The sequence below is a fragment of the Taudactylus pleione genome, unplaced genomic scaffold, assembly GCF_031769625.1.
Source record: "Taudactylus pleione unplaced genomic scaffold, aTauple2 ptg000995l, whole genome shotgun sequence".
NCBI classification, from domain to species: Eukaryota; Metazoa; Chordata; class Amphibia; order Anura; family Myobatrachidae; genus Taudactylus; species Taudactylus pleione.
The window spans coordinates 727,646-754,082 of NW_028285396.1; the positions used below are offsets into that span (position 1 = coordinate 727,646).

Sequence of the window (26,437 nt, forward strand, 5' to 3'; positions counted from 1 at the left end):
TGGGGCACAGCAGTAGCCGGTGGCAAGATATATCCGTCAGCCTCTGTCGTGTTTGAATAACAGCAACGGAGATGATCCCGCGGCACAGGTAAAGCCTGAAATGGGGTGGTGAACGGCAGCTGAAGTGTTAGTTTATAGGTGGGTAGTCAAACGAATGGAGAAGGAGCCTTTTAGAGCCGTAGAGGTCCTTGTATGTGGGACACTCTCCCGTGCAAATCTTGCCCCCGAAAAATTTATGGAACTGACAGTAAAATTTGCAGCAGTATAGTGGTCCTGGGGCACAACAGGAGCCGGTGGCAGGTGTATCCGTCAGTCTCTGCCGTGTATGAATGACAGCAGCGGAGATGATCCCGGGGCACAGGTAAAGCCTGAAGCGGGGTGGTGATCGGCAGCTGCAGTCTGCGGATATATCCACCCCGGTGAGAAGTGGTGATGTAGGACTTCCCAAAGTTACTGCTTTGCTGGTCTCTTGGAGACAGTGGCTGGATGCTTCCAGGGCTCTGCGGACGGATGACTGGTGGGCAAAAGGACCGTCGTCCGCGTGTCCAGGATCCCAGCAAAAGACACAGGTAGCTGGATGAATGGGTGTAAGATCTTCCTGTCCAAGGTATCCTCCAAGAAAAGATGCCTAAAGCGTTTCCCTGTTAACACAGCTTTGATTGCCTCTGACGAACATCTCACACAACCCCTCATGTACTATGTCTCCCACACCTAATCCTGCAGTACACTTCATACATGACAACAGGTCAGTAGCCAAGTTTTGCACGTCATCCTCACTACCAGACATAATGTAGAGGAAAGCGTGTACACTGTAGGTGACCCACCACACAGAAAGAATAAACTGTGAGGTCAAATACACACCATGACAACACTTGCAAGGGCTCAGTGAGAAAAAGCACAGGGAAAGTAAAATGGCTGACAGAAAAAGAAATACAGACAGACAGCGCTAGCATAAAGTCACATACAATGCAGAATAATAATAACACCTGCACAAATGGCACTACTATTCAACTACCCAGACTCAGTGTCTGGTAGCTTATAGTGCTACATATGCTGACCACTTGGAGGAGAGGTATGTAGGGGGACCCGGGCTCCGCACCGCCTGTGAGATCTGCACATTAGCCAGGAGAAAATGGCCACCAGAGACCTCTGAGGAGGCGGATCCGGATGAGGAGAGCTGCCACAGCCCAGCCAGAATGCAGTGGAGGGGCGCGCTGTGTAGCGGGGAGGAGCCGGCTGTATAACAGGGAAGGCTGCCTCCCCTGGCTGGTGATTAACCCCCAGAAAGCTGGATTTGCGCCTTTATATATCCAGCGTGTGTCCCTGGTGGTCTAGAGGAAGCGCATGACTCAGTGCCTGGCTCCACCCGTCATCCCCAGGGAGTCCCCCCCCAGCCCTGGTGGAAAGGACTGCTGCTCACCGGGTAGCAACACGCGGTGACCCGCTGCTTACCTACTCCCCAGAGCGCCCGGACACAGTCCAGGGATCCTCAGGGGGCCCTGCTAGCCAAGACCCCTGGAGGCCCGCCGAGATCCCCAGATCAGCACCGGCGTCTGTGCCGGCAGGGTGACGGAGCAGCAGCGCGGACGTCCCCTGGACTGTCTGCGCTTGGAGGAATATTCTTAAAAATAAAGAATCTTCAGGGGCTGTGTTAGCCCCACAGCGCATCAGTGACTCTACTCCAGTCGGGCACCCAATGAAACTGAGGTGCTTCTGGCCCGGGGGCGAGGTATAGGAGGGAGAGACCCAGTGCATCCTGGAAGAAAAATTTTACTGCATGGTGCCCGGATGACTCCATCATCACCTATACCTCCATGGTCTCCCTGTGGAGTCTATGGACCCTGAAGTAGAAATATAAATATATTGAATGCCAGATAATGCCAAAGCATTCCAGGAAGGAGAGAGAATGCTCAACCTGTATTATAGAAACATACAGTATATTTTATTTATATACATACATACACCCATGCCATTAATTAAAACCACCTGCCTAATATTGTGTAGGTCCCCCTCGTTCCACCAAAACAGCTCTGACAAGTCAAGACATGGACTTCACAAGACCTCTGAAGATGACCTGTAGTATCTGGCACAAATACATTAGCAGCATATCCTTTAATTTGCGAGGTGGGACCTCTATGGCTCGGGCTTGGTTTTCCAGCACATCCCACATATGCTCAATTAGATTTGAGTTATGGGGAATTTATAGTCAACACCTTAAACTCTTTTCATGTTCCTCAAACCATTCCTGAACAATTTTTGCAGTGTGGTAGTGAGCATTATCCTGTTGAAAGAGACCAAGGAATACCGTTGCCATGAAGGGGTGTACTTGGTCTTCAACAATGTTTAGGTTGGTAGTATGTGTCAATGTAACACACACATGAATGCCAGGACCCAAAGTTTCACAGCTGAACATTGCCAAGGGCATCACACTGCTTCTGCTGGCTTGCCTGCTTCCCATAGTGCATCCTGGTTCCATCTCTTCCTCAGGTAAATGGCTCATACCAATCTGGCCGTTCACATGATGTAAAAGGAAACGTGATTCATCAGACCAGGCCACATGCCTCTATTGCTCCATGGTCCAGTTCTGATGCTCATGTGCCCACTGTAGTTATTTTGGCAGTGGACAGGGGCCAGCATGGGCACTGTGACCGGTCTGCAGCTACGTAGCCACAATGCATGAACCTTCAGAACTGACTATTCACTTGCTGCCTAATATATCTCACCTATTGACAGGTGCCATTGTAACAAGAAATATTATTCACGTCATCTGTCAGTGGTTTTCATTTCCATGGAAATCTTTACTCAGGGTGGCTCTGTGGATGGAGGGCAATACGTACTGGAGAGAACCAAACCACTACCACCTGAGTAGGAGATGGTACCACCATGATTTTTCTATCTACTACCTACCAGTGTAGTAGATAGAAAAATCATATCATATGCTCTCTTTTAAAAGTAGCTGTCTAGAGAGTTACCCAATATTCTTAGCTAGGGTACTTCTTACTGTAGGGGCGTTAACAAGCAAGGATCACTAGCACTCTGCCTCACAGGCTACACAGACAGTGTGCTCTCCTGGATAAATGTATTTTGACATTTTTAAAAGGCAAACAATTTTTAGGATGCCACACCTCATCTGTCAGGGTGGATCCTGGTCAAATTTCCATTCCCAGATATTAAAGAATGAGGTAGAGGATATAGACAAGAATGCAATTGTAGGCACTTAAATGGCTATCATTGTCTGATAGGGAAGAAATTGGCGGCTTTGCTCCTCGTTGAAAGCGCGCTCAGAAGGAGGTGCAGGGATGGTTAATGCACCTAGCACCTGTACGAAGGGACTCTGCCGATCCATACCAGACGGCTCCCTGTGTCTCCCTTTTGCACCCATAATGGTGGCTGAGCCCCCCCTTTAGCTCATATCCACTAAAAAGAGAGAGGGGGCAACCACGACTTTGAGCAATCTCTGCTTCCTCTCAGAGTCAGGAAGCTACTTACCCACAACATTTATCTCAGGAGTGCAATCCTGCCTGACTGAAGCTTGCGGTTTCCAGACACTGGCCTGCTATGGTTGTGTTGGGTACCCCGGAGATCATCCCGCTGTAGAGGCAGACTCCCATAGCTGGGAATGTCTAAGTGGTACCCCCAGAGTATGCCCCAGTGAGTCTCTGTAGGGGTGAATTCAAAAAATAAAGAAATAAAATAAAAAGAGAAAAATTCAGTGAGGCTATATGCAGTCAGACCGGTGTTTCCACTTTTTTTTTCTTTTCCTTGTTTTCTAGGTCTGCAGCAGTGTTTCCACTTTTGGGTGTTATTTTTCCTGATCGGATAGAACTTTCTTCTCAGTTTTGAATTTTTGTTGTCTGTAGTTCGTTTTGTCAGCTCTCCTGTTATGTAATTACCACAACATTTTAAGTACTGAATTTGAGAGGGAATTTGACCAGGAAAACACCGAGGGCCTGATTCAGACCCGCTCGCGAACGCTGAGCGCTCGCAAGCGGGTCGATGTTGGCCAAGTGCACATGCGCACGACGGAGCCGGCTCCGTCGTGCGCGAGACCCAAATAACGACGGCCAAGCCGTCACTATGGGTCTCGCACCAAAGGGGGCGTGCCGTCGATGGTGATTGACAGCATGCCCCCTTTGGTGGGCGTGGCTGCCCAGACAGAGGCGTTCCCATGGGAACGCCTACCGTCTGGGGCCGGCCCCACTGGCATCACTAGTGATGTAATTGGGAGTGCTTTTGGCTCTGATAGAGCCAAAAGCACCCCAGGGCTTGCGGCAACGAGACCCTACCACAAGGGTCTTGTCGCAAGCCCGATGGTCTTGACCATCGCGACCATCATTTTGACTGCTCGCTATAGCTGTGGGTCGTCACCCACAGCTATGCGAGAGGCCAGGAGGCAGCTCTTAAATTCAGAGGGACGGCCCTGATTCAGAGCGTGCGCTCTGTCAGAGCGTCTGGCTCTGAATCAGGGCCTGAGCCAGACAACCAGCACCGGGCTGGTTTCTCTCCTCTCCTGTACTCGGTCTCTGTTTTTTGGGCTTGTTAGAAAATATCTGAAGCTTACAAGGCAGCTGGGGTATAGAGGGGAAGAAGCAAAGTTCAAAAAGCTTCAGTTTTAAAATGCCAAGCTCCTCACACCACTGGCTATACCCCAGTTGCCCACTTCCCAAACTAGCATACAGTAGTGAGGGATTGTCCAGCTACTGCAACATTAATCCCTATAGCAGAGGTTCCCAAACGCGGTCCTCAAGGCTCCCCAACAGTTCAGGTTTTAGAGATAGCCATGGTTGAGCACAGCTGACTTAATTAGTACCTCAGTCAATTTGATTTAACCACCTGTGCTCATCCACGGATATTTCTAAAACCTGAACTGTTGGGGAGCCTTGAGGACCGCGTTTCGGAACCTCTGGCCTATAGTAACAACTTAGAACCTGCTGATCTCTCATTCTGCAAACCAACTACTCCTCTTATGATCCAACTCTGCAGGCTCCCCCCAACTCATGCTCTAAACATATACTGTACTCAAGTTAACCTTTGCCTCCTCCTTCCCTGTTTCTTGGTCCCTCCTTTACAATCTTCACCTACAGGCCCAGATTTTCCTTTACCCTTATAAATATCTCCATAGTACGGTCAATACCTGCTGTGATTATGGATTTCTAAATAATATAGTTAAATAAAAAAAAAAACTGTGCAGCCTGTACTACTTCATACCCATAATAATCATATGGTCCCTGACATCTGTCTTTCCAACACCCCATTAGAAGTAGGATTTACCATGCAACCCACCATTAAGCTCTAAGTCTGAACATGTCCGCGCCAAAGTTTGTCTCACATCCTCAACCACCACACACCAGTTGTAGGACAGAAAATGTGAGGATGTACTTTTTTATTTTTATTTTGTTCAGTGTTACTAAAACGGACAGTGTCAAATCCCGACGGCTGCGGTCCCAACGGTGAGTAATAGGGTTAGGGATAGACTTAGGCTGTGGGAGGGGAGGGTTAGGGTCAGGCCGTGGGTAGGTGGGGGATGGCTAGGGCTAGACAGTGGCAAAGGTGTGTTAGGGTTAGAATACTTACCTGCATGCGTCTGGCTTTCTACTGTTGGGATTGCGCTGCCGGGTTTCTGACCGCTGGCATCACCAGTGCCGCGATTGCGTACCAAACCCACTATAACAATGTAATAATTGGCATAAAGCAAAACACTTATTTTCTGTCTTTTTTTATTTGAAAACAGACCAGTGAGCTCAGTAACAATGAATCCAGGGTGACTGCACAGGAGGGCTGAAAACAGCACACCTGGTGGCAGACAAGTAATATGCAGCTTGGTTGTGTTGCTGGCGCGACACTTATTCAGATACCAGAAATTCAAGTACGGGAAACCTACAAAGAAATAGTAAATTGTTAGCAACAATTATACAGTTTCCTATAATGTTTATTGTGCTTTTTCTGCATAAGGTTAGACATTCACATATTACTTGGAATTATGTAGATATGCACTAGTTGGCCTTGCATTTCATTTGCAATGGTGAGAACCTCTCTGTTTTCTTGGAATCAAAATAATTTGACTACGTTTTTTCTATGTTAAAGTCTTGTCCACTTTTGGAGCAAATATGTATAAAAATAGGAGATCTACAACTGGACAAGCAAATATTAACAGTCCTTCCTTGCATCTCCCTTTAAATATTCAAAATTGGACAAATATGTAAATATATATAATAAATAATGATTGCATACAAGGGTATACACATATTTGGTCATTGTATATAGACATCAGTAGCTGCTGTAATTTATAAATTAGGGGCCACTGATAAGCAAATATAATATATCTTCCACAGATATCTGTTCATGTATTATTTGTGGTGAAGCAAAGCCATTTTAGAACGGGAGTGACAGGAAAGGAAGACATTGCTATGGCAGAGCTCTCCCATCCTGCTATACTTTCCACTAAATGGTTCTCTAAGAGACAAACCACCTATGTCTCACAGTCAGTACCTGCACTTTTAGTCATCAATATACTCAAATGGCTCTGGGGGCTCTGGTTCTTGCTCCTCCTCCTCAATTTTTGGACCATGAGCAGCAACTGGTTCCACTAGTTGTTCTTCTTCCTCACTAGTGTCTCTGAGGATTATGATGCCACCAATTGAAAGCTGCAAAGAATGGATATGTTTAAGTGCATAATAAAGTAAAATAAATTTAAAGCAATATACACATTTATTTACATACAAAAAGCTAACTGCTGGACCCACTTTCCTGTGTTCTGTAAAATGACGTGGCCCATATAGTCAGAACATATTTCTCAGGATTTTCCAAGTCAGCAGCTTGCAGAATCAGCCATTTACTTTTCCCTTTAGTCCTTTTAACTATTACTACCTACAGTATATCAGAATTAAACATTCACCAAATACTTTGTATGAAATACTGTTTCATCAAGACATAGCAGAAATAAGGTGTTTTTTTGCAAGTTTTTATATTTTTTAAAAATATTGTAGTAAGAAAACTGGTGCGCTTATAATGATGAAATGATCTACCAAGGTAGTAGCAACCAGAATCTAGCCGTCAGAAATGAATGCGCACATCTGATTGCTAAGGACTGCAGCATCTATTTTACAGATAACATCACTCCGCATGATCCCACATAGATCGTGTCACTCCAGCTGTACTCACAGGCTTAAAAGGTTGGTATCGGGTGCCCTCTGGCATGGTAAGTACTTTGAGCTGAGCTGGCATCACACGAGCTGGGTTCTCAAGGAGCTGGAAGTTTGGCTCTGGCTCCTTCTTTTTCTCTTCTTTCTTCTCAGTTTCATCCTACAAAACAGAACGTTGATGCATATGTACAAATGCATGCATTTTGGGAAGGATTTGTGGTCTATTTTTATTAAGTCACTTCATAAAGAACTACATAAACTGTTGAGTATTAATAGCTCCTTGATTACTGACACTCCTTAAGGGTCAGCTACTTCCCTTGCATTTGAACAGTTGCTACCATATCACAATCTTCTTGCCTCTGGCTATCTGACAGCACTACTTTATTAGACTTGTGCTTTTCATTTTTAGCAAAGGACATCAGATATCAGAGTATTCTTCAATGCTGAAGATTTTAATTTTTTTCTAAATACATAATAATTTCACCTGTGCTACTCAATCTACGAACCCAACCAACCGATAACCCTATATCTGTCTATTCTGCACAACGCATTTCCAAAAATCTCAAAACGTTTAATAGCTGCAAAAAATAGCTAAATTACTTGTCCTGCTCAAAGCTACTAAATGAGATCTGGTCTTCCCACAAGAGACGCACTTCTCCCAATCTCTCCACCCTGACCTCAGATCCTTATCCTACTCCACCACATTCCATGTATGTGATGCCAACCAAAAAAAAAAAAACACGGGAGGGGAGTCTGCAATCCTGCTAGCCAATTAGATTACCTTTGAACTCTTAGGAACTCAAAGATAAGGTCAGAAGATATAGTATCCTAATAGGCAAACTTTACAACCTCTCTTGTACCCTAATAATTGTTTACACCCCCAACCAAGACAAATCTACTTTCTTTTCTATACTTTTCCATCAGAAAAGGAGAACTTTAATTCATTACTGGACCCTTCCATGGAAAAATCTTCCCGTGGCCCGATCTCCAGACAAATCAGATACCCAGTTATATAAGAGGCTCTGTCTGACTTTCTTACACTGCCTGTATGACTCCTGGAGGCGTTCTATTTCATGTCCCTTCTTCATATTCTAGAAAGACATGACCCTACTTAGTCATGGACTTAGCGTTTAAAATTTTTACTCCTAATATACATCCAAATACCTAGTCAGACAATGCTCCAGTCGACCTCTCTTCCTTTTCAGTGAGGCTGTGGAAGCCGGGTGATTGGCTGAGACCAAATCTTGTAAATTAATATCTGGCGACGCCATTTTGTGTCGCCTTTGACGACACTATTTTGCGTCCTCAGTACAATGCCATTGTGTACGATGCTATATTTGATTATTAGCGTTGTGGGTCTGTTTTGCTACCGCATATTGTTGAAAGTCCAATCAAAACCTATACGCACATTAGATAATACATATAAAATATATAAGACGCACAACGCATAGTTGCGCTGTACATCAAAGCAGATAAGCACAAAACACAGACGCACAAAGCATACTAGTGAAGTTACACAATATTCTCACACTCACACATGCAATCACTTATAACAAGATTCCCAAGCATTAAGGTTAATATTAGAGGTTTCATTAGCAAATACTTATGTTGTGAAATGTAATGTATATGATATTTAAGGTACATAAACTAGTAGACATGTCATGTTTGGTACCATTCTAAATCACTGTTTATTTGCAGATCTCCGGTTCTATCGGCAAGGAGATCGCATCATGCGTCTGCAAGTTATGAATTATAGGAAATTAGTGGTTAGAATGTATATCTGTATGTAGTGTCTTTTGACTAGTTTAAACCTGTTCTTCGGCAGGAAAACCACACAAAGCAACGTCTGAGGAACTGGGACACACCCCAAGTGACGCTGTATGAACTGTCCTATGACCTGCATCGTACCAGAATGTCCAGGAGCAAGACTCAATGGACATCTAGCGTTCCCGCTAGGCTGTTTTAGCGGGGCGCGGCGCCCTGCCCTCCTTCTGGAAGGCAAAAGCGCCCTGCCCTCCAGAAGGAGGGCAAAAAGCGGCCTGCCCTAACAGCCTGTGGGAGCCGTCTTCACCCGCGGGTTGCAGTGTCCCGCGGGTGAAGAAATGTGCGGTGACCCGGTCACCGCTGGAGAATAGACATGCGCCCGGCATCTATTCTCACTGTCTGCAGGGCTTGGGGGCTGCCCGGCGTGTCCGTAAGTGCCGGGCACGCCCCCAAGAGTGACAAAAATGGGAAGCGTCTTATAGACACGCCCCCTTTTCAATGACCACGGCCCCTTTCTCGGTCGCGCGCGCGCAAGATCGTGCCCTCTCTAGCTCTGGCGCCCTGCCTCGCGCCGGAGCTAGAATGAACACTAGACATCTGTCAACTAGTTTCTTTGTTCTGTAAGGTATATAACCTGAGTACTGGTTATAGTATACAGCCATTCTTCTTGGATGACCACAGGCATCTGGATAGACTGTAAACTGGGACCAGTGCGCACGGGTATGTATCGGCTTGTACCTTTGTATTTACTTGCTTTTTGCGCTAATTGTCTAGATCACAGCGCGTTATACTTTTCATTGAATAATATAACTTTTTGTGCTTTGGAACCACAATTGGATTGGAAAGCAATTATTTCTTAAGCGACTTGTAGTGCTAAATAGCGACATTTGGGTATAGAGATTTAGAGGTATCAATAAGACTCTAATCCACCATGCTGAGACCATACACAAATTATTCAAACTGTTCATGACATCCACCGATACTACACCTGACACACTCCGGGAGGCACATAAAGCAGTGATAAGGAGTCATCTTCTATAAATGTATTTTTAGGGACAAAAAAATAAACTTCTGTGAACAAAAGAATTGACCAAACAACTTCCATGTCCCTGAGACTCAGCACAAGAACTCACTGGACCCAAGCAACTTGCAGAGACTTAAGGTAATAAAGGGAGAACTAAACCCCAGCTTCTCAGAACAAACTGCCAATAACCTTAAATGACTGAAAACGATCTTACTATGAGAAAGGTATTCTTTTAGCCATAAAGATCTCCTCAAACACTATTACCTAGGAACCCAAAGCAATCCATCCTTTATAACCACCCTCCCCATCCTGAGCTTGGCTGTTCCTCTGCAGATTCTCATGTTAAGAATTTCCTGTCCACAATGGATTTCCCCCAAATCTCCTTCATGCAGCCCCAGATCTTATAGCAGTAATACCAAGGAATCAGCCCTATCGATAAAAGAAGTCTGGCAAATCTCCAGGACCTGATGGCTTCACGGTGGCCTACTACAGAACATTACTTGACACCTCACCCAATTCGCTGTTCAGCATGGCTCTCCGGAGTACCCCATTTTAAAACTCTATCTTAGAAACATGAATGGTAGTTATATATAAAGAGAGCAAAGATTCAACAATATCATACTTTATGCCAAGATTTTGGACAACCAATTAAACACCCTTCTGTCATCCTGAATACACTCTAAGTAGGATTTATCCCAGGCAGGCAGACAAAGGATAATAACAGGAAGACAGTGTAACTAATCCAAATTACTACTGGTTGATGCTCTGCGAGACAAACGGGACATTTACATACATTCAAGTACGTGAACTGTTTCTATACCACAAATGCTTTTAAGACTTGGACACCATAAAAATAAATTAGTAGCATAGAAACAGTTCACGTACTTGAATGTATGTAAATATCCTGTGCATCACACAGGGAATCACTATTACTAATAATAACTAAACCCAGCGGTCGACCTGATGCTTGATGTAAGACAGGATTTCTTGGCAAATCATACTCCGAACTTTAAAAATGACCTAATTGGGCAACTTTCTCAAGGGCATTAAACCTACATACCACAACATTTGCGATGACATGTAAAAAGGGATGCCTGCAGTCTCCACTGGTATTTGTCCTGGTCATAGAACCCATGGTGGTTGTAATTAGAGCTTCACAACATGTTCAGCGAGTGCAGCACTCTCCTGGGTATGGCTGCTTAGGTAGATATTGAAACTAAGACCTCTCTTTCCAGCCTTTGGGGACTTCCCAGAACTCACAAACATAAGTTATACCATTGATTTGCTGCAAAAATGTGCATCTAAATATAAACTCTATATTGCCATATTCTCTATTAACCGTCATTCGGGATAAACCCAACTTCCCATTGAGATGCACAGCAGGGTACTTGGAGCTCTGATCCAGCATGGGTATTAAAATGTATAACTCATCTTACTGAGGGAACACATTGTGTCTAAGGACGCTCTTCAGGAAAGGTATCACCTGCTGGGTGCAAGACTCTTCCAGTACTTCCAGGTCAGACTATTCACAAACTCTCCCCCACCCATGCTGTTTACCATACACCTCTCACCTTTGAAACACTGTCTGCACACTCACCTCAGACAATGCATGATTTCCTTGCTATAGCATATGCCCTTAGACTCTACATCAGAGCTCTATTGCAGGCATGATGTGAGTTTGGTCTGGGCCCACCTCCAGAGGAGTATTATTGTTAGGAGATTCCACTGTGATCAAGACTGTGGCCTATAAGGGTTACTACTGATTGTATCACATATTTGACAAATTGAGCAAAATGTTTCCCACCTGTGATCCATTGTACTGGAGGAACTGTGGCCACAGGGGAACCTTTTAGCACTTATGGTGGACATGTCCCAAGATACGCTTGTTCTTGCCCTGGGTTCTATGGACCTTTCTTCTCTCATATTTCCCCCTCCCCCCACCACCTATCCAAGCACTCCAAAAAACAGACTTCACATATTTTGGAAACAGCCAAGTCAGCCATTGCATCCCATTGGCAGAACGTAGATCCCCTTTCCCTCTTGGATAGTACAAAACACATCTGGCATGTTGTATGCAGGGATCAAATAATCTACTATCTCTTCTCTCAAGTCTTGGCTCCCTGTCTCTTCCACAAGAGGCAGAAACGCATGTTCTCCATTTAACAATCTTTCTCTGTAGCACCTAATCTATATATCCTCCTTCGTTCAATCATACAAATTTTTGGTGGCACCATCCTTCTTCCATGTCTTATTTTCTATTTGCTTGTTTGTTTATTTATTTGCCATTTATTCACATAAAAACAGACCTTGTGTGTCTACTAACTACAGAACTTTACTTGTTTGTAGCTATAATTTCTATGGCATAACCTAAACTGCATCAATTCTCAGATCTAGTAACAAACCTGGCAATGCTTGAGACACTACACTAAGGGCTTATACACATGGGCACTTCGCGGAAGTGGTACGAGCTATATTTTCCGCTTGGTGTATGTAGTTCAACGGTCACTGAAGTAGGGTTCACTAAAGTGCAGACAGCACACAAGTGTTAAAATGAATGCTCGGGTGTGCTGCTTGCACTTTCTTCACAAGGTTCAATGAGCCCTATTTGCATTGCCGGTTGAGCTACCTTCACCCACATAGCTCATGCTAAATGTGCCACCACATAGATCATAAAAGTAACACGGGGGCTTTCTCTGTTCTCTAATGACCGAGTCTTACTGATGCCAGAGAATCAGCGTGCCATATGATTCATCATAACAGCAGCTGCAGAGACTCACCACTTCCATTTTCTCCTCTTCTTTCTTCTCCTTTTCTTTTTCCTTCTTCTTGGCCTTGGCTGTGATGGACAGGACGGCCGTGGAGACCTGAGTGAGGACAGGGTTTTCACATTTATGAGATATCTACGTTTTCAGGATGGCAATATTAATATCCTGATGCGTGGGAATTTAAATAGAAGTAAAAGATTACAAAAAAAAACAAAAACCTGCAAAGTGCCTGAGCGCAGGACAAGTTGTTTTTTTAACACAACATGTTTTGCAGCACTGCCGTTCCAGAATTACAGGGAAGATATTAGAGGAGACACGAGACTAAATGAATGATTCTGTACATTCAAACACTGTAATATTGTTCACCTACCTTCTCTTTCTCTTTCTCCTTGGGCACTTCTAGGGGGGCAGGGTAAGCAAATGTTGAGGGCTTGCAGTTTGATCGATACTGAACTTTTGGCATCTGAAAATAGAAGATGGACTCTATGTACTACACATATCAGAATATATTACACCTCAAACAGCCACCACACAGACAAACGCAGGCATTTCATTATATGTGCACATGTACGTTTATCGTGAACAAGAATCCAGACCACAGAACATATATTTAACGTAGCCACTTCAGCAGTGCAACAGAGCTTAGTAGTAGTAATTATCATTCACTTAATTATCTCTCCTGAAAATATGGAAGCCATGAAATAATGGGAATCATTTCCTAATATGCCTACAGCAAAGGTGCTAAGTCAGGTTATTCAAGGAGAGCAATTCTACAGATAAAACTCTTCTTCCAGATGCCAGGGACACCAACACGTTGCTTAGAGGCAGCAGTGTGTCAACGGAAAATATGTCAGATGGAAAAATCAACCTGTATGCTATGTACGAACAACCAATCCTCTATACAGGTTTAACATTGAATGACTAACTGGGTTAATATTAACCCTTTGTTGATTTTCAGATCATGGTATGGCTTTCTTGACAGTTGCTGAGTACCTATTGTACAGGGAGTGGAGTGAAGCAAGTGTTAACAAATCTCATTAACCGTGATGTCTGTCATTACTATGAGCTGCTAATGAGCGATGAGTGATCCTGCATCATAAGGTCTGTAAGAGGATTATACTTTTCCCTTTCAAGTTTAGGGGGGCTTGATGTTACAGATATTGTAACCCATTCATTGCTATACCAAAAACCTGTTACATGGCCAACCAAATGGGCAGTAGGAGATACAAACTGGACGCAGACTATATTGTATAGATCTGAGAGCACTCACCTTAAGATCCTTGTTAAGACCGATGACACAGGTAGGAGTAAAAGATAAAGACAGGAAGTGCGAGAGTGGGAACCAGAACCAGAACTGAGTGAACACCAGGACTCCTACCACTGACGGCATGTGAGTGTGACCAGTGCGTGACTGCAATGAAATGGTCACATTGTGTCCTCCTGCACAAGACAAATGGTATTGTATCAAAAAGCTACAGAGATCAGTACAGCTCCAGATCTGTCTGTGATTGTTACACAATAAGAGACACAAGTTGTGAGGCTTTAAAAGAATGCATTAAAATTAATATAATGACATCAGTCCATAAACGTGTGCGGCAGCTGAGTGGTTAAACGAGTGGCTAAGGCCAGACCATCTTCCATCAGTGCAGGGTGAAGAGGGCAGCAGCAGGGACATTACCGCCATGGGGCCAGGTGCAGTCGTCTAATACTATTATAAAGCCATTATCCCTGGTTTTCTAGAGAAAAGTAATATACACAGTGACATTCCCCCAACAAGGATAACCCTTTAGTTTCTGGATAGCTTCCTGTTAAGTTAACCGGCCAACTCTAGCTCAAAGGCCTCAGCGAGTCACTAATATATGGTAATGCAACTTTTACAGGGCAAACCATTATCTGTACTGCGATACACGTTCCACATACCTGCATCCAGTATTCCCTGTGCCAGTATGGCACCAAACTTTGCCATTACGTCATCATGTTTGTCATTAATCACTTTGGAATATAGCTGACGAAACTGACTGACCTGTAAAAATAAATGGTTGAAGAGTTAGACAGACAGAAAATTACTAAGAAGCAGAATAAATGTTATTTGTAATAAAACTCACATTCATGCCTGCATCTTATATGCTTCTAGTTTCTGCAGCCACATATCTCACACAGAAAGTATTAAGACCGATGTGGGCACTAACCATGCCCTTGGGGACAGTGACAGCTCACAGCACACTATACCGCCTGAACTATAATCATATCTTCAGGAAGCAAGACTACAAGAAGGCAGAAGCACAGCAGACCTAATGCTCCGCTGGCGCCTGCCGGCTCAAAGGGCCATGTCCAGGATGTCGATCATGGGCATCGTCACGCTTACAGCTTGTTATGGCACAATGACAAGTAAAATAGGTGACATAACGTCTTCTGTGCAAACCCCTGAACTGCTGGATAATTATTCTTATGCTCAGGGCAAAAATAAAGTCAATAAGCAAGCACGTGGAGGCTGGCTATTACAAAAGTCAATGAGCCAATACAGGGCTAACGGCTATTTTTTTTTTATAAACCAATATGAGATTTGCCAGCAGCTGCAGCAAAGAAGTGTTGGATGGGAGAGAAATGTGTCTCACTTCATATCTCCATGCACATAGTGACTGATGGTTCTTCCAGGGAGAGTCTGAGTCACTATAAAGGTTCTGCTCTGTGCATGGATCCGACTGTGGACACAGACTTTATTATCTCTTTTATAGACTGTTTATTTTATTTCAATGTCAAGTTCTCTCAGATGGAACACTCTGGAAAGAGTTGCATACCAAAGTGGGGAGACGATCTCTGTACATGGCAGAACATGGGGGCAAAATATACTACATTACAAGCTAGTACAGGCTTGGTAGAATAATATTTAGAAATGGGGAGGGAGTGTGTATGTGTGTGGGAATACAAAGTACACAAGAAGTCTCAACGTCCGTGTTGCAGGGTTTGACAAGATGTAATCCATGTGCCTCTGCTGCTTCGGCTCATTAAAGTATAACTTCATTTAGCTGCTTTAGCAGGACTACTGCAAATTCATTGTGTGTCTTGGTTACAAACTGAGCAGATTTCCATTTTATCATTTCAAACATCTACAGCAGTGTTTCCTAACTCCAGTCCTAAGGGAGCACTAACAGTGCGGGTTTTCAAGATCTCCTAGCTGTTGCCCAGGTATTTTCATTGCTTGCCGACACATTTTAAAAGATCCACAGGTGTTGATTTTTTTTTTTATTTATTCTACTTGTGATACGGAAGGAGATCTGAAAAACATGCACTGTTAGGGGTCCTCTTAGGTCTGGAATTGGGAAAATCTATGGAGTAAGAGTAAATAGATGCACAAATCTAAAGGGGGGCTTTGTTGCGCATATTAACTGATTTCATGACGTAAAGCAGAGGGATATACTGTAGCTCTAGAGTTAACAATTTCAAGTACAGGAATAATGAAATGAAGTTTAGGGAGTGAGGCATGCTGGTATTAATGGCAATGGAATGAAAAGTTACAAACACAGGGGCCTATGTTGCAGGAAATCTTCTAAAAAACATACAACATTTTTGGATGATATTCACAAAAATTATGTCTCCACCTAATGGAGCGGAATTAAAAGGATCTCTCTTTGTTACTTGTCGCTTCCACAAGTGCAGTAAGAATGTCAGGACAAAAACTGGAAAGTAAAATGTTTTTTGTTTATAATTGATCACTTTACTTTTTATACATCGAAGGGATGGGCTACTATTGGAGATAAGAAATTATAATCATCAGGACTAAATTGTGAATATAGGATTAGTATTTCCCACAGTAACATAAAAGGTGCTATCTGTACGTTTCACATAGTTAATGTTACAATAACAAAATGGTATGTTAATGTTAGACTGATTGACATCATTGTACAAGCAGGTCCACTGTGTCTCTACAAGAGTCTTAGATGTATATTTCCTAAAGTGCGGGCTTTTAAAAGTGGAGTTGTTGCCCATAGCAGCCAAACCGATTCTAGCTGTGACCAACCACGGACGGTTGTTTAGTGTGCCCGGCGCAAGAAGCGAGAGCCGCCGGTCACATTATAGAACGGACCGGGCAGAACTGCCACTGAGCTACTTTGGGAGGCTCAGATGTGCCAGGGCTGTGCCTAGACGCGGGGCGTGACATCACAGGTCACGCACGATGCATTGCCTGTCAGCCCGGCCGCCCTGCCAGTCACCCAGCCCTGTGAAGACCAGAGGAGATGCACTGACAGTGAAGGAGTAGCACAGAAGAGGTAAGTGAATGGGGTGGGGACACACACAATAACGGACAGTGATAGGGAGGAGAGGGGTAGAGAGTGCAGAATAACTGACACTGATGGGAAGGAGAGGGGAGAGAGCAGGACACACACAGATGAGAAGGAGGAGGGGGGAGCACAATAACACAGATGAGAAGGAGGAGGGGGGAGCACAATAACACAGATGAGAAGGAGGAGGGGGGCGCACAATAACACAGATGAGGAGGAGGGGGGAGCACAATAACACAGATGAGGAGGAGGGGGAGCACAATAACACAGATGAGGAGGAGGGGGAGCACAATAACACAGATGAGGAGGAGGGGGAGCACAATAACACAGATGAGGAGGAGGGGGAGCACAATAACACAGATGAGGAGGAGGGGGAGCACAATAACACAGATGAGGAGGGGGAGCACAATAACACAAAAGGGGTGTGTGTACAAAAATAGATGAGGAGGAGCGGTGGCACAACAACACAGATGGGGAGGAGAGGGGACACAACACAGATGAGGAAGGGGGGTTAGCACAATAACACCGATGGAAAGAAAGGAGGGGGGGCACAATAACACAGATGAGGAGGGGGAAGCACAGTCACACAGATGGGGAGGAGGGGGGAGCAGAACAACACAGACAGGGAAGTGAACCAGAGCAGGGACTGTACGGATGCACTCAGGTGCCCCCTCTCCTTCACAGAGTGTAATTATTCTGGTGCACCAGTCTTTCTTTGCCTGGGGTGCCCGGTCCCCTAGATACACCCCCTGGGGCCAGTGGATGCGAGTTTTATTCCTGTGGAGGCCAATGTAGTGTGTTTTATTCCTGTGGAGGCCAATGTAGTGTGTTTTATTCCTGAGGAGGCCAATGTAGTGTGTTTTATTCCTGAGGAGGCCAATGTAGTGTGTTTTATTCCTGTGGAGGCCAATGTAGTGTGTTTTATTCCTGTGGAGGCCAATGTAGTGTGTTTTATTCCTGTGGAGGCCAATGTAGTGTGTTTTATTCCTGTGGAGGCCAATGTAGTGTGTTTTATTCCTGTGGAGGCCAATGTAGTGTGTTTTATTCCTGTGGAGGCCAATGTAGTGTGTTTCATTCCTGTGGAGGCCAATGTAGTGTGTTTAATTCCTGTGGAGGCCAGTGGGTGTGTTTTTTTATGTGAGAGCCAATGTGTATTTTTTTTCATAGGTCGCGCAGCCCGTATAGCCGGATGGTGTGCCTTGGCAATTTTAAAATCCTGCGCAGTGTGCCTCAAGTTGAAAATCACTGTGCTAGGCAAATGAAAGAAGAATCTGATTGGTTGCTATGGACAACAATCTCAACTTCTAAAAAAAAAAATGCACTTTAGTAAATATACCCCTTACACAGCAGATTGGTCTCACTTAGAATTTGATCTTGCTCCATTTAATCAGCAAGACTCTAGGACATACAAAACATATAGGCTTACCGGTAATATAACAAACATCTGAAAAGTGGTAAACAATTGGGAGAAAAACTACAGAGCCAACTACAGATTTTAAAAATAAAGCCATTAAAATTGTGCTCACATTGTGCAACATTTATCTCAATTTCAACCTATATTAATATATATTATATAATTTGATAGCAGTACATCTGTGCCTGGATGAAGGCGCTAAGGGGATAACAAGCTAGTGACAACATGGAACATTGATATGCTGTGTGTTGGGAAGAGTCCTTAATACTTGTCTTGGAAGTAAGAACCTATTTACTCACCTTGGGGCAGGTAATTTCAGTCTGCTGGATCATAATCAAAGCAGATGCGATGAGTGCACCCTGGCGTACATAATTTACAGGGTCATTAGTCATTGGCTCCAAGAGGTTAATGGCTTCCTGTAATAGACAGAAGGGCTTTAGTCTGCAACTGCATACCCTAATTACTAGGTACTTAATATTACATATTCTGCAGGTCAAACTATGTGCTTCTCACCTTATTGCCAGTGCCAGAGCAGCAGATACCCAGGGCCATGGCCGCTCCATACCGCACATGAGGGTTGTAGCTCTCAGAGAGCAGTGACACCACACTGGGACATTGCTCTGGTGTTCTAAAGGGAATAAAAGAGCATTTTGAGTCAGAAGATAGTTAAAAGGGATAGATAACGCAAGCAAATGGTTCTAACTAGACTGACTATAATCCATTAAACCAGAGGTTGGTAATCTGTGGCTCTACAGCTGCTCTAGTGCATAGTGTAGCCTTTGCAATGCCACAGGTTGCCTACACCTGCACTATACTAACCATATTCCTTGGTAAAATACAATAATGCACTAAATCAGTATTCATATTATATGGTGAGAAGAAACTGATTTGTCACAAAGTATAAAGATAGGACATGGAAATGTGAATGAATAATGGCACTGATGAGTTCCTGCTGCATAACAGGATGGAAAGGTATATTTCCCCTTCAGTTTCAGTACCTGGAAGTGATGTGGAGTGAGGGCGGAAGTGCGGTTCCCTGCCCAAACAGACCACCAAAGAAACAAACTTGAACCCTCGTGGCTATTCCCCCTCTATGTCCACGTGGATTGTAGGGAATGACGTGGGACAGTAAGCTGATGACGTCAGGGTACAAAAACTGAAGGGGGATCTATAAACTTCCATAACAGGACATCCCCAGCAAGGGAACAGGCAGTTAGGATCTCAATGTACCACTATAAAACAGGGCAGAACATATTGCAAATACTACATGGATGGGGGATGTTTATTAGTAAAAATGAAATACCAGCTAGTTTAACACAGAAGTGTTGTGCAAGAATATAATCTAATCAAGTAGTGGTGACAGTAGATTGATGAGCAGCACATTTTATGTCAACATACTACCACTATTCACTAAGTGTGATATACCTTAAACAGCCAGGATAAGTAAAAGCTGCCAGAAGCAGAATACAATTATTTAATAACATCAAGTTCAGTTTAGCCAATATGAAGTAACAGATGGGAAAGGTAGAACAGTTCTGCCTGCTAATTCTTCTTGGGACATACTTCCACTTCCCCAAAATAGACAATCACAGTGTTTATACCAGTAATTGGCAACATTGGGTGACCCTCTGACCTTCATAAGGGCTGCACAATAAGCTTAAACTCATTAATAGTTAAATCAATACATTTAACCAAAGAAAGAGACACATACTGTATCTGTAATAGCACATAAGCAGGCATTTTAAACAAACGTCACAGGCTACAAGAAACAAATGTGACAACAAAGCGGGAAGTATCTAGGGGCTGCTGGTTAAGATGTGGAGGGACACAAGTGGCCGCAGGGCAGCCTATTGTCCATCACTGGTTTATACTAGTCACAGTTATTTGTAAACAAAGCTAAAGAATAAATAAATAAAAATTGCATAACACAAGACAAAGTAAAATACTCATTAAGCAACAAATGACATGAATATTACCTACAAAAGACATTTAGAAATACTTGCCTAATTAACAGAGGTGACAAAGGGTCATGGTATACGCAACCTTAAAATGTGCTGTTCATTCTCAAGGTTTTATTTAAACATTAAAAATAGTGAGCTGGTTAATACATTATGTAAACTCTGGTATCTCCGATATCCAAACAAAGAAACTAAAATGACTTTACCGAACACTGTCATTTTTATGAACAATAAAAGCATTAACAATTGTGTTAATGTCAAAGGTCACTAGTGCATAGTGAGTTTAACCTAGAGCTGCTACCACCATATATAGCAATAGTACCAAACAACATGCCGATTCTCTGATACAATTATGCATTGCAGTTTGTTCACTTTTCTATGAACTCTCAAACTATGTACAACACATTCTTATGGACATAGAAGGAACGGTATATACTTATCCCAAGCACATCTAGGATAGCTGATATTTCCAATGAGAGGTGGCATTTCAAAAATAATGTTTTATATGCCTAAAGCATCAGAATTATACTGGTGGAAAAAACATGCATTGCCAATTGATGAATACTTTCCCTTTCAAGTTATAAATCTATATGACAGAAAAGCACTACAGTTCTCCACAACATACCCAGTGCAGATGTGAATTAATTGAAGCATTTTTTTTTTTTTTTTTTTTTAATCTTAAAGCATGGTTATAATGAATGTGGGATGCCCACAGTATGCCAGACTGATCAGCCAGCATTGAGGACATTAGCACGACAAGGTCTAACAAAGAAATTTATTGGATAACATTCAGCAAACAATCAGAGGGGAAAATGAATATTTTACAGTTATCTTTTAATATTCGACAAATACAAAAATATAACACTATTTCCATTACACGGTTTTACACAACTTATGTACCAGCAAAGCATTACACACCCTTGCTGCTGGCACTGAATGACCATCCTGCGATGTAAGAAGGTGGTCAGTGTGGAAGTTGGCCACTCTAAGCAAAGAGTAAGATCGAGTTCAATATTATACTCTGTTTTGTGAAAGGAAAAGGCTTTGCTTGCTGCCCCAGCTTCCAATGAAAGTTGGGACCATGTGCTAAGCTTGGGGGATAAAGCAGAGAAAAGGACTGATGAACACAAAACAGGAGGTGGGGGCTGCAGGTGGAGCTTCTAACGGACACATGCAGCTCCATGAATGGCTGCTGCCTTAAGCTGCATACACACTACACGATGTGTGTATGCGGTGATATCGTCATCGGCAAGTGTATACACTGCCAATGCCGACCAGTGATGGACAGCGATGGGGGAAAGGGGGGGGAGCGGGACCATGCTGCATCACTCACTATATCCCCACATTGGGCTGCATGTACAGCAGACTGGGGTTATCCTAAGTGACCAGTGCATCGCTGGTCGTTTTTTTGCATACTCACTAGCTAATATTTTGAACGGCTGAACAATATTATCGTTTAAAATACTGTCTAGTGTGTACGCGGCATTAGAGTGCTATTGTTTGAATATCCCACCAAACCCCTACACTGTTATTCTTCTTCATGTATGAAAATCTTAAAAAAATAAATAAAAAACTATTTTTGAATGTGGCCAGGGGGGTCCAATGTCATTATGGGCAATGACTGTTTGATAAACAGAAAAAGAGCAGACAATGGGGACACAGATACCACCCCTGATGTTTGCACATAAATATATCTAGCATGTGCATTTTCCTGCTAACACAGTACAAACCTGACTCAGAGGTGCATATATTGCCGAAGTTTGTGCAGCGATTATTTGCTAGGGTGCGTGCACAAAAAGTCCTGGAAACCCCATGTGGCTCATGCGTTCCACTGAGTATGCTGTGGCGTGTGGGGACACTGGCATTAGAACTGGTGAGGCAAACACATGAGTGTTTCTGGGTGGTGACTGGGAGGAGGACTGAAGTGTGCACAAAAAATGGACATCTCATGGGCGTGTTTTGGCAGTGCAGAGTGCTGCATTCTTAGACGCAGAGCCACATGTTTAGCTGGAGATCAGAAGTAGACACTGCTCCAGCCATAGGCTGGTACAAGTGTCAATGGTGAACGCAATAATTGAGTGTTTGAGACCACCTCCAGATTTGCACTGTCTGCAGGCATTTAAAGTGGGCATCTCAGGGCTCGCACTGTCTAGCACACACTAGAACACAAGGGGAAGGCTGAAACTAACATTTGCATATTACCACCTCTGCGACTCCATAAAAAAAATAAAAATTTGCAACTGCGTATGCATTAGCATGCACCTCTGAATCAGGCCTTATGTGTTTTAGGTTAGAGCACAGGTTTGCAAACGCGGTCCTCAAGGCACCCCAACCATTCAGGTTTTAGAGATATCTATGGTTGAGCACAGTTGGTTAAATCAAATGGACTGAGGTACTAATTAAGTCAGCTGTGTTCAAGCATGGATATCCTTAAAACCTGAACTGTTTGGGAACCTCTGGGTTAGAGTGTGAAGTGCATTTTTTCTTGTACACTTAAAGGCTTAAAACTCAACTGCAAAGTTTGCTAAACTAGGAGGAATCTGCTGTACATAAACATCAGTGATTGAAGTAGATGAAAGCTGTGGCTCAATGTAAACTCTTGGGCAAGCAACTAATATGTATGGCAATCACACATCTGCAGACCAGCAAGCAACAAAGTTATACACAAACAGTTCATATAGTAGGACATTTCAAAAACTACATGAACAAATTTCATTTAAGAAATAAATAGATGTCCTCACTCAGGTAAACATTATGAATGTATAGTAAAACAACATTTTCTAAGGAACAGCAAAAAATTCCAAGTAATCCAAGTTGCATTGTGCAAACAAAGTACATTTATTATATCCTCAAATATATTTTCAATTAAAACAGCAAAACAAATTAATGGCGATCATTAGTTCTATTCTCCAGGCATGTATAAATATACATTAAATGGATATTATACACACATTCCATCTTAAGAACGCAGGAGTTACTTCTGTAACAGACTGCACTTTGAGTCTCTCAAGAAACATTTCAACACTCACTAATTCCCTTGGATTCCTGTGTAAGTTACGCCCCTCTTGTTACCGCCCGAGATCTGATAGACTACTATAATGTCACACGTTATTAGAGCACTGATTGTGTTTGTGTTCAGTACTGTACAACAAAAATATACAGCCTGGAACAGAACACATTGCTCAGCAGGAAACAGAAGTGCAGGCTCTGTCGGGTCCCCACTTGTTCTTATTACAGTGCATAATTTAAATTACACTGTATCCTGCCCCAAAAACAATGGACTGAGTGTTCCACTACCTAACAGCAGAATTTAGCAATTTAGGTGTCTATGTACTAATAATCACGGCACTGCTGTGATTATTATGTATCCATTTCGTCTGTAATATTCATTTTCAATGAAAATATCCCTGCTATGTACCAAGGGGAACTCGCAGGGACAGCGGTTGTGGTAACTGCTGTCCCTGCGAGGCATATCGCCGGCATTTATCTTTCACAGAAGTGAAAGACTTCTCCTGGGAAAGCTCACACCACGCATACGCACAGTGTCAGCTTCTGGGACTGGCCAGGGGCTACGGGGGAAACTGCAGTTTCTGCATAATTTTAAGTCAAAATCAGCTTGATACATATGCCCCTTGGTCTTGATGCAAAAAAGTAGTAAGAGTAAAAAGGAGAAAAGAGGTAGAGTTGTTACCAGCAAATGTCAGACATTCTGAAGGCGATATTTTAAAATGACCATGGCTCTAACTCTGATATGTATGTAAACCCGATGGTTTACGTACATCCCAGATGTTTGGGGGTCTGAACAGGCACCGTTCTGCGCATGTACAGAACAGGTCCTGCTTGATCCCTCGCAGTCCCCCTTAGACGCAGGATGATTGACATGCTACATGGTTTGGGGGGCAGCGACAGTTGTACAAAACAGGGGCAGTTGTACAAAACTTGGACAATTGTGATCCTAAGCAGCATCTACGGACACGCAGCTCTCGGATCACAGATGCATGCAGGACTTGTCCATTTCCTAGAGACACCTACTGCTGCATTTGTATTTTAGTTGGACGGTATTGCACGGCTGCTTCCTTGCGGCTGTGCAATACCATCCACATCGGAATCCGGTCCCATGTGCAAGAGCCAACAAGGGAACATCTCACTTCTAAATATGGTCAGAGTACAGGGGTAAATAGCACAGATCCAAACTAACTTAGCTGAACCACTTTCACATGCTTTTGAAACACAATTGCCTTATAATGTAAAAGTACCATTAGAAGTGGTCAGTTTGACATCTCTGGTTCATGGCTGAACTCAGGAGAGATCAAAATACTCCAAACAGAATTTCAAACATCTTTGAAAGCAAAAAAGTTTATTTCAAATGTTGATTCTAGTTATAATCTAGTTATATCAGGTCTGCCAAACCTCCATCCCTCAAAATTAAACATAAGATTAAGAACACCTATCTAAATAAGTACAGAGAGAGTCATCAGTTTGGAAAAAAAGCATGTTGGCCAAGATAGTTTTATTTGATTAATTTTCCTTTATTTTGTATATAAGCTACATATGCACCACACTAGACTACAATAGTTGATTTAAGAACTATAAAGTAATACTTAACCTTATGTATCAAACGCCTCTTTTGTTATGAATGGTAAGCTTATGATTTGTATTTATTTGTTATCATCAGCAAAACAAGTTTGACAGACGAAAATTACATTGCACAAAACCACGCTAAAAAACAGTGAAATAGCAATCCATGGTAGAGGTTATTACAGACAGTTACATAAAATAATGATGTTAAATTAACCAAGAGATACATTCATAGCATTCAGCATGCGCACAGCAGATGGAAGAAAACTATCCCTCAAGCGACTCGTACGTGCCCGTAGTACTCTGAACCGCTTTAAAGACGGAAGCTTATCAAAAAATTCATGAAATGGATGGCTTGGATCAAATATGATACTATTGGTTCTCTTTAGAACCCTAAGTCCATAAACATCATGGATAGTTGGCAACTGCACGCCAATGATTTTGCTAGCAGTCCTAACAACCCGTTCCAGTGCACTCCTTTCACTCGCTGTGCAGTTACCATACCAGATAATACCAAACTTCAGAATGCTCTCAATTGAGCATCTGTAAAAGTTTAACATGGTTACTTTACTAACTCCTGAAGCCCTCAAACATCTTAGGAAAAACAATCAGGACTTTAAAACAGTTTTTTTTTGTCTGTTAATACGCTGTCTAGTTTTAGTATTACTGGTTGTCCCAATTGTAAAACGCTACGTAAAATGCTAACTCTACATAAGAGAATTTTTGGTACTTACCGTTGAATCCTTTTCTCTGAGTCAGGCTGGGGGACACTGGACCATGGGTTGTAGGTGGGAAGGTGTGGGAGTTGGCACTAATGACTGAAATCTATACCTCCCCCCCATCTGCAACCCTTGACTTCAGTACAACTTCAAAAGTGCCTGGTAAGGAGAAGCAATATTCAGTGACACTGTCATGCCGAAAAATAATGAAACTAAGGGTCAATTTAGGACCAAAATCATAACTCATACTCAAAATAACTGAGCGTGAGGGAGGGAACGTAGTGTCCCCCAGCCTGACAGATAGTGAAGGATTCAACGGTAAGTACCAAAAATCCTCTTTTTCCTCAAGGCTGGGGGACACTGGACCATGGGACGTTCTAAAGCCGCCCTGTACGTCCAAACTGGGCATCACCAGAGGCAAAAATATGTAACCTGTAGCACCACGCAAACGTGTACACAGAGGACCAGGTAGCTGCGCAACAAACTTTTTCAGCTGAGGACCAGTGACGCGCCGCCCAGGAGGCCGCCACAGCCAGAGTGGAATGAGTCGTCGCTTTGGCTGGCGCCGGGTGCCCTGCATCCGAATAAGCCCTTGAGATCACTGAGCGGAGCCATCTTGCAATGGTCTGCCACGTTTGTGGGCGTCATAGAGGACCAATAGAGAGTCCGTGCAACGTAAATCCAAAGTTTTGTCCAAGTAAATCCACAGGGCCCGGACGACATCCAACAGTGACAGATCGTCCTGGTCCCTTGAAGACTGTGAAGGTGAGAAAACAGGAAAAACTATTTCCTG

General features: G+C 43.2%; 1 protein-coding gene across 1 annotated transcript in view; it reads right to left on the reverse strand.

Moving 5' to 3' along the window:
• Window positions 1-5,700: 5,700 nt before the first annotated feature.
• PSMD1 (proteasome 26S subunit, non-ATPase 1) overlaps window positions 5,701-26,437 on the reverse strand; it is a 99,436-nt gene continuing 78,699 nt past the window's right edge. The window contains exons 17-25 of the mRNA XM_088460931.1: window positions 18,903-19,017; window positions 18,689-18,805; window positions 14,616-14,718; window positions 13,966-14,135; window positions 13,066-13,158; window positions 12,708-12,794; window positions 7,162-7,302; window positions 6,490-6,644; window positions 5,701-5,877 (exon numbers count right to left, since the gene is read on the reverse strand). Coding sequence (XP_088317057.1) covers window positions 6,498-6,644; window positions 7,162-7,302; window positions 12,708-12,794; window positions 13,066-13,158; window positions 13,966-14,135; window positions 14,616-14,718; window positions 18,689-18,805; window positions 18,903-19,017 — 973 coding nt within the window. The 3' untranslated portion in view covers window positions 5,701-5,877; window positions 6,490-6,497. The remainder of the gene's footprint in view (window positions 5,878-6,489; window positions 6,645-7,161; window positions 7,303-12,707; window positions 12,795-13,065; window positions 13,159-13,965; window positions 14,136-14,615; window positions 14,719-18,688; window positions 18,806-18,902; window positions 19,018-26,437) is intronic.